The 9,617-nt window shown below is 43.3% G+C and overlaps 1 protein-coding gene across 3 annotated transcripts in view; it reads right to left on the reverse strand.

Moving 5' to 3' along the window:
- The window catches only part of ZNF26 (zinc finger protein 26), a 34,403-nt gene extending 31,939 nt beyond the window's left edge, over positions 1–2,464 (reverse strand). For 2 of the 3 annotated variants that reach the window (XM_011960815.1, XM_011960810.1), the window contains exon 1: positions 1,945–2,464. In XM_011960815.1, coding sequence (XP_011816205.1) covers positions 1,945–1,977 — 33 coding nt within the window. In that variant the 5' untranslated portion in view covers positions 1,978–2,464. Of the gene's footprint in view, positions 1–1,940 lie in introns of all 3 variants that reach the window. The other variant, XM_011960800.1, reaches the window with a different exon arrangement.
- Between the last annotated feature and the right edge of the window lie 7,153 nt (positions 2,465–9,617).

Genomic DNA, 9,617 nt, shown 5'->3' on the forward strand with positions numbered 1-9,617 from the left:
TCTCAAAAAAAAAAAAAAAAAAAAAACACCGAAAAACTCCTGGAACTGAGTGATTATACCAAGGTTGCAGCAGGATACAAACTTAATGTACAAAAGTCAACCCCTTTCTTGTACACAGGTATAAGCTGAATTTGAAATAAAAAACACAATACCATTTACAGTAGCACACACAACAATGAAATACGCGTAAGTCTAACAAAATATATAATGATATTATATAAAATCTATATGAGAAAACCTACCAAACACTGCTGAACGAAAACTAAGAACTAGATAGATATAACATGTCCACGGATAGGAAGACTCAATATTCAAGACTTCAGCTCTTCCCAGCTTGATCTACAGATTCAATGCACTGTCAGTTAAAATCCCAGCAAGTTATTTTGCAGATGTTAACGAACTGCTTATAAAGTTTAGACAGACAAAAGACTTAGATTAGCTAACAGGATACTGAAGCAGAAGGATAAAGTTAGGAGAATGAACCTGACTTCAAGACTTATAGGCTGGGCATGGTGGCTCACACCTGTTATCCCACCAACGCTTTGGGAGGCCAAGGAGGAAGAAGTGCTTGAGGCCAAGAGTTGCCGGCCAGCCAGGGTAACACAGTGAGACCCTATCTGCACCAAAAAAAGAAAAAAAATTTAATTAGCCAGATGTGGTGGCACGTGCCTGTAATCCCAGTTACTCAGGAAGCTGAGGCGGGAGGATCCCTTGAGCCCAGGAGTTCGAGGCTGCAATGAGCTGTGACTGTTCCACTGCACTCCAGCCTGACAGAGCGAGACTCCGTCTCAACAAAATAAAAAAAGACTTATTTTAAAGCTACAAAAATCAAGACAGTCTGGTAGTGTGGTATTAGTGAAAGAACAAATAGATCAACAGAACTCAATAAAGAGTCCAGAAATAGGCCCATATAAATATAGTCAACTGATCTCTGACAAAGGAACAAACTCACAGGGGGAAAAAATCCACTCCTAACTTTCTCTCATTTCTTTAGCACCACAGCCTTCCTCACTGTGTCCTTTCCTTTCATTAACTTGAGTCGTCACCTCGGTCCTCTTGAGGGTTCTAGTTGGTCGCACTCTGTGCTTCCACGAATATAGTAAAATGTCTTTAGCTATTTCCAGTTTAGACCTCCCATGTGAGTTACAGGCTGAAATACAGGTATTGGATATTCAACACCTGCGAAAGTCTCTCCCAGGGTCCCTCTTCTAACAACATTCCTAGTCTCCGGCTGTATAGCTCAGGGGCAGAGCACAACATCCAGCAACGTCGTCGCCACCACTCACCGAGTGCAATGGATTTGGCAATGAAATCACTTGTAAAGTCTTCCCTCTGGTTCACTCCATTAATCATTCATAAAGTCCAGATGATCCACTGGCCCGCCCCTTACCTCTTGAACTCTCGAGCTCCGCTCCTAGCCTTTTCTCCCTACTCATACACCCGTAATTGTGTCCACAGTTCACTAGACTACCCTCCCCACCAAACCAAAGCTCCTCTAAAATCAGGAACATACATAATTTATCTCCGCATTGCCAGCACCAGCTCTAGAGTTCAGCACACAAAAAGACATTCCATAAACAAGCATTTGGCCAAACGAAAAAGGAGGAACTGGTAATTTCTCCAACGAAGTTCCAACGGTCTGCATAAGACAACTTTCTGTAGAAAACACGAAAAGATGGAGGATCCTCAGATTTCAGGGCCCGCAGCTGGCAATGAAGTGCAGTATAATTGCCTGTCACAGATTACAACGAGGCACGTTTCTGCAGGACCAGAGATTGGGTGAGCTTTAGAGGAGCTGTGGTTTAGCGGGGAGGGTAGTCTAGTGAACTACGGACACAATTACAGGTGAACGTGAGTTCAGTTCCCGGGAGTAACCCTGAAGAGATCAACGTGGCCACCCTCAGTATCCAGTCGACTTTTAAACACGGAAAAGTCTCTACTTACCCAGCACGAAGCTGTCCGGAAACTGGTGGCCATCCCCACGCCCACGTTCGTGCGCTGCCTAGGGGGCAGGACCCGCGGGCTGCGGGAGACCGTAAGGGATGCGTTGGCCGAAGACAGGTGCGGGCCCCGGGCCCTAGGCACCTGACCGTCCCGGGGCTGAGTTGCTCGCAGGGACGCCGGCTCCTCAGCTCTCGCCCAACGCGGAGCACGCGCGACTAGACAGCCTCCCGGTCTGGGTACCGGGAGTCACACCGATGGATTTGTGCCGTTCAGCAGCCCTAACTCGGGAGAGCAGGCGGCTGGCCTGGCTCCATCCACGCCCCGGACCGAAGGAGGTGTTTAGCTGGTCAAGTCCCTGGTCTGCCCAGGATAATCCGAGCCGCTTAGCTCCGCGCCTCCACGGTCACAGACTAGCCAGGTACACCCACTGGCCAGATTTCGGTCCACTGAGTCTAAGCCGGAAACAGCCCTGCACGCGCGCACCCGACTAAGACAGGGTGTGCGGCGCACGCGGAAGAGCGTCATGCGTCGATGCGCCAGGACGCGACAGCGCCGGAAAAACTACATCTCCCACAATCCTCGGAGAAGGCTCCCTAGTTACAGGCCTGGCTTCCAGCTGCAGTGTATCTGGAGCGGGGCACAGCCTGACCGGAAAGGAAGGCTGGGAGGGGGCTCCGTCAGCGGCACCTGGTTCACCCTCCCCCGGCTGCGGCAGGTTCAGTACCATCCTCGGAGCCCGGACGCCCAGTTTCCCAGGGCCTGTAGAACTGACTCAGAGTCCGACCCCAGCAGAGACGCAGGCGTGCTGAGGTCTTGATATCAAACAAGATAGGGTTCAGACCAGAAGGCACAGCAAAAAAGGACGCTTTGTAAAGCTAAAAGCTGCAATTCGTAGGGTTAAATAACAGTTTTTTGGTTTTTTTTTTTTTTTTTTTTTTTTGAGACGGAGTCTCGCTCAGTGGCCCAGGCTGGAGTGCAGTGGCCGGATCTCAGCTCACTGCAAGCTCCGCCTCCCAGGTTTACGCCATTCTCCTGCCTCAGCCTCCCGAGTAGCTGGGACCACAGGCGTCTGCCACCACGCCCGGCTAATTTTTTGTATTTTTTAGTAGAGACGGGGTTTCACCGTGTTAGCCAGGATGGTCTCGATCTCCTGACCTCGTGATCTGCCCGTCTCGGCCTCCCAAAGTGCTGGGATTACAGGCTTGAGCCACCGCGCCCGGCCCCCCTAAATAACACTTTTGAAACCTGTGCACCAAATAATAGAATAACCAACTTCATAAAGAAGAAACTATAGTAGATGTTAAAGACAAATAAATAGAACCACACTAATAATGAAACTGCCTTTGCAAAAATTATATCAGTGAGGAAATGATTGCCGTGGGGGAGGCCTAATCTAACCAAACCCGCGACCCCACGCGCCTTTGGCTCTTCTGGGCTTAGGCCAAGCTAACTTTGGAAGACATTTAGGTTATAGTTTAAATGATAACCCTTTTCCAAAACTCAATTGCCTTTGTAAACCTATGAGAGACCCCAAGCTAGGGGGAGGTAGAGGAGCCTGAATTCCAAGATGTAGATTGGTCACAAGATATGCAGCTTCCCCAATTACTCCCACAGATAACACCACTATTGTAGATTCGCCTTTCGAGATTTAAAAATGTGCAAAATGGCCAGGCGATGGCTCACGTCTGTAATCCCAGGACTTTGGAAGGCTGAGGTGGGTGGATCGCATGAGCCCAGGAGTTGGAGACTAGCCTGGGCAACACGACGAAACCTCGTCTCTACAAAACATATCAAAAGTCAGCTGGATGCGGTGGCATGCATCTGTAGTCTCGGCTACTTGGGAGGCTAAGGCAGCAGAATTGTTTGAGCCCGTGAGGCGGAGGTTGCAGTGAGCCGAGATTGCACCATTGCGCTCCAGCCTGGATGACAGGAGTGAAACCTGTCTCAAAAAAAAAAAAAAGCCAAACATCTGAATAGACATTTCTCAAAAGAAGACATACAAATGGCAAACAGGTATATGAAAAGGTACACAATATCACTGATCATCAGAGAAATGCAAATCATAACTACAATGAGATATTATCTCACCCCAGTTAAAATGACTATTATCCAAAAGACAAGCAATAATAAACGCTGGTGAGGTTATGGGGAAAAGGGAACACCTGTACACTCTTGGTGGGAATGTAAATTAGTACAACCACTATGGAGAGCAGTTTGGAGGTTCCTCAAAAAAATACAAATAGAACTACCATACAATCCAGCTACCCTACTCCTAGGTATGTACCCAAAGGAAAGAAAATCAGTATATTCAAGCGCTGTCTGCACTCCCTTGTTTATTGCAGCACTATTCACAACAGCCAAGATTTGGAAGTAACTGAAGTGCCAATCAACAGGTTAATGAATAAAGGAAATGTGATACATATACACAATGGAGTACTAGGAAGCCATAAAAAAGAATGAGATCCTGTCATTTGCAACAACATGGATGGAACTGGAGATCATTATATTAAGTGAAATAAGCGAGGCAGAGAAAGACAAACTTCACATATTCTCACTTATTTGTGGGAGCCAAAAATTAAAACAATTGAACTCATGATGATAGAGAGTAGAAAGATGAAGGCCGGGCGCGGTGGCTCAAGCCTGTAATCCCAGCACTTTGGGAGGCCGAGACAGGTGGATCACGAGGTCAGGAGATCAAGAACATCCTGGCTAACACGGTGAAACCCCGTCTCTACTAAAAAATACAAAAAATTAGCCGGGCGAGGTGGCGGGCGCCTGTAGTCCCAGCTACTTGGGAGGCTGAGGCAGGAGAATGGCGTGAACCTGGGAGGCGGAGCTTGCAGTGATCTGAGATCCGGCCACTGCACTCCAGCCTGGGCGACAGAGCTAGACTCCATCTCAAAAAAAAAAAAAAAAAAAAAAGAGAGAAAGTAGAAAGATGGTTACCAGCAGGTGGAGAGTAGTGGGACACTGAGGCAGATAGAAATGGTCATTCGGTAGAAAAAATTGAAAGAATAAGACCTAGTATTTTCTAGCACAACAGGATATACTAAAAAATAATTTAATTGTACATTTTAAAATAACTAAAAGTATAATTGGATTGCTTGTAACACAAAGGATAAATGCTTGAGGATACCCCATTTTCCCTGATGTGATTTTTATGCATTGCATAATAATATGCATTCTATATCAAAATGTCTCATGTAATCCATAAATGTATACACCTACTATGTACTCCTAATAATTAAAAATTTTAAAAATTAGCCAGGTGTGGTGGCATACACCTGTAATCCCAGTTACTTGGGAGGCTGAGGCAGGAGAAACGCTTGATCCTGAGAGGTTGAGGCTGCAGCGAGCCATGATCCCACCACTGCATTCCAGTCTGGGCAACAGAATGAGACCCTGTCTCAAAAAAAGAAATTAATTAATTAAAAATTTTCCCACAGAGAAAATCTGGGAGTGGATGGCTCCACTAGTGAGTTCCATCAAATATTTAAAGAAGAAAGGATAATTCTTCAGAAATTATTTCAGAAAATAGATGAGAGGGAATACTTCCCAACTTATTCTATGAAGCCAGTATTATTCTCATACCAGAGTTAGACAAAGACATCACAAGGGAAAAACAAAATAAAACTACACACCAATATTCCTATGGTGTGTAGTACCATAGACATAGACACAAAAATTCTTAACAGGCTTGGACTTTTTTTCTGCTCAAACTAGTTTTGCAGGTGTTTGCTCACGTGAAAACTTACCAAATTGTTTAAATATGTGCAGTTTATTCTATATCGATTATAACTTAATAAAGCTGTTTAAGAAAAATGTTAGTAAACTGAATCTGGCAACGTACAAAAAGGATTTTATAACATGACCAAATGGAATATATACCAAGAGTGTAAGATTGGTTCAACACTGAAAATCAGTATTATAAAAGACAAAAACTATATGACTATTTCAACAGATGCAGCAAAAGGCATTTAGCAAAACCAACATCTATTCATGGCAAAAACTCTCAACCATCTAGGAATAAAAGGGAATTTCCTCAACTTAATAATGGGCATTAAAAAACCCTAGCTGACATCCTACAGAATGGTGAAAGACTGAATGTTTTTCCTCTATAATAGGAAGCAGGCAAGGGTGTCTGCTTTCAACACTTCCGTTCAGCGTTGTACTGGATGTCCTAGCTGGTTGTGTTCAGCGTTGCACTGGATGTTCTACTTGGTTCCGTTCAACGTTGTAAAGGATGTCCTGGCTGCTTCCGTTCAGCGTTGTACTGGATGTCCTAGCTGCTTCCGTTCAGCGTTGTACTGGATGTTCTAGTTGGTTCCATTCAGCGTTGTAAAGGATGTTCTAGTTGGTTCCGTTCAGCGTTGTAAAGGATGTTCTAACTGGTTCTCTTCAACATTGTACTGGATGTTCTAGTTGCTTCTATTCAACGTTGTACTGGATGTTGCAGCTGCTTGTGTTCAAGGTTGTACTGGATGTTCTAGTTGGTTCTGTTCAGCATTTACTGGATGTTCTAACTGGTGCAGTCAAGCAAAAGAAAAAAAGAGAAGAAAGCAGATTGGAAAAAAGTAAAACTGCCTTTATTCACAGATGACAGGATTCTGTATATAGAAAATTTCAAGGAATCAATGATAATAATAAAACTACTGAAACTAATAAAAGATGTTAGCATGGTCAAAGGTTACAAGATCAATATATAAACACTATACTTCTATATACTAGCAATGAATAATCTTAAAATAAAGTTAACAATTTCACACCATCAAAAAGAATAAAATGGTAACAAATTTAATAAAAGAAGTGAAAATGTGGCCAGGCACAGTGGCTCATGCCTGTAATCCCAGCACTTTGGGAGGCCGAGGCAGATGGATCGCGAGGTCAGAAGATTGAGACCATCCTGGCCAACACAGTGAAACCCCGTCCCTACTAAAAATATAAAAAATTATCCGGGCGTGGTGGTGGGTGCCTGTAGTCCCAGCTACTTGGGAGGTTGAGGCGGGAGAATCACTGGAACCCGGGAGGCAGAGGTTGCAGTGAGCCGAGATCGTGCCACTGCACTTCAGCCTGGGCAACAGAGCAAGACTCCGTCTCAAAAAAAAAAAAGAATAGCAAAACAAATTTGAAAAAGAATAAAGTTGAAAGACTTACACTACTTGATTTTAAATTTGCTATAAAGCCACAGTGATGAAGACACTGTGATATTAGCACAAGGATAAGTAAATAGATCAATGGAAAATAAGTAAGGATCTATAAATATATTGTAACATTTATGGCCAATTAATTTTTGACACAGTTACCGAGATAATTCGATGATGAAAAGGTAGACTTTAGTAAATGATTCTGGGTAAACGGATGCATACATGCCAAAGAAGGAGAAGGAGAAGACTTGCCTTACACGTTATACAAGAAAATTAGCTGAAAATGGGTCATAGACCTAAAAGTAAGAGCTAAAACTATAATACAATAGAAAATTGTTGTAATTTTGTGTTGGGTAAAGAGATTCCAGATATAACAACAAAAGCATGATCCATGAAATAAAAGCATTGATAAACTGAACTTTGTCAATATATAAAAACTTTTCTGTTTCAAAAGACAGTATGAAGAAAATGAGAAGACAAGCCACGGTCTACAAGAAAATATTTGAAAATCATTTGTCTAATAAAATACTTGTATTCAGAACACTTATGACTCAATAATAAGACAAGCAACCCAATTTTGCAAATAAAAGATCTGAATATATACATTTCACCAAAGAAGATATATAAACGGCTAATAAGCACATACAAAGATGGCTCAAGGTCATTATTCATTAGGGAACAGCAAAGTTAACCACAATGAGATACCAGTAAAAACTCAATAGAATGGTTATAATAAGAAAAACAGACAAGACCTACTGTAGGGAAGTATGTGGAGAAAGGAGCCTTCGTGATTTGCTAGTGAGAAGTAAAATGGCAGTCACTTTGGGAAACAGTTCGGCTGTTACTTAAAAAGTTAACCATAGACTTACCACAGGACTCTGCAATTCTAGGTATCTAAGAGAAAATGAAAACTTATGTCTGTATAAAGTCATTTATGATCATGTTTATAGCAATATTATCAGTAGTAGTATTTTTGAGACGGAGTCTCCCTCTGTTGCCCAGGCTGGAGTCGGCGGTGCGATCTCAGCCCACTGTAACCTCCACCTCCTGGGTTCAAGTGATTCTCCTGCCTCAGCCTCCTGCGTAGCTGGGACTACAGGTGCCCGCCACCATGCCCAGCTAATTTTTTGCATTTTTAGTAGAGACGGGGTTTCACCATGTTAACCAAGATGGTCTCGATCTCCTGACCTCGTGATCCGCCTGCCTCGGCCTCCCAAAGTGCTGGGACTACAGGTTTGAGCCACCGCGCCCGGCCTCGCCACTCTTATTCAACATTGTACTGGATGTTCTAGTTGCTTCTATTCAACGTTGTACTGGATGTTGCAGCTGCTTGTGTTCAAGGTTGTACTGGATGTTCTAGTTCTCAAATATCCATCAAATGATGCGTGGATAAATAAGTGTGGTAGAGCCATACGATGGAATACTGTTCAGCAGTTAGAAGAGGGGGAAGTGCTGGTACATGATATGTGAACAAACCTCAGAAACATGATGCTAATGTCAGGAAGCCAGACCCAGGCCGGGCGCGGTGGCTCATGCCTGTAATCCCAGCACTTTGGGAGGCCGAGGCGGGCGGATCACGAGGTCAGGAGATCGAGACCATCCTGGCGAACACGGTGAAACCCCGTCTCTACTGAAAATACAAAAAAATTAGCCAGGCGTGGTGGCGGGCGCCTGTAGTCCCAGCTACTCAGGAGGCTGAGGCAGGAGAATGGCGTTAACCCAGGAGGTGGTGGAGCTTGCAGCGAGCGGAGATCGCGCCACTGCTCTCCAGCCTGGGTGACAGAGCCAGACTCCGTCTCAAAAAAAAAGAAGCCAGACACAAAAGTCATCACATGGATGATTTCGTGGATATAGTGTCTAGAAAATGCAAATTTGTAGAGTGAAAAATCACATCAGTAGTTGCCTAAGGACAGGAGTGGGAGCAGGGGTTAAACGTAAATGGGCATAAAGAACTTTGGGGAGGTAATGAAGATGTTCCAAGGCTGCATTGTGGTGATGGTAGTAAAACTCTATGGATTTACTAATATCACTGAATTGAATACTTACAATTGATAAATTTTGTGGAATGTGAATTGTATTTCAATAAAACTTTTTTAAGGCCACTGAGTTTGACTGTTGGAAATGAGAGAGATGAAAGCAGAAATAAATGAGGTCGAAAGCAGAACAACAGTAGAACTAATAAATAAAACATTTGTTTTTGAAGAACATTAACAAAATAGACAGACAACTCGGTATTCTAATCCAACAAAAAGAGAGAAAGTACAAATACACAAAATAAGAAATACAAAGAGGAAATAACTACTAAAACAGAAGATAGATTGTTTTTTAATCATAAAAGACGTTTTTGCCCAACTCTAGGCAAAAACATTTTGAAGACCTAGCTGAAATGATTAAATTCTAAGGAAAACTGAATTTTCCAAGATTTACCTCAGAAAATTCAACAGTCTTCTTTTCATCAAATAAACTTGTCAAGAACCACCCCACAAAAAAGTAACAGATTTGGGTGATTTCATAAGAAAATGCTGCCAA

The sequence above is a fragment of the Colobus angolensis genome, unplaced genomic scaffold (assembly GCF_000951035.1).
Source record: "Colobus angolensis palliatus isolate OR3802 unplaced genomic scaffold, Cang.pa_1.0 Scaffold115, whole genome shotgun sequence".
Classification (NCBI taxonomy): domain Eukaryota; kingdom Metazoa; phylum Chordata; class Mammalia; order Primates; family Cercopithecidae; genus Colobus; species Colobus angolensis.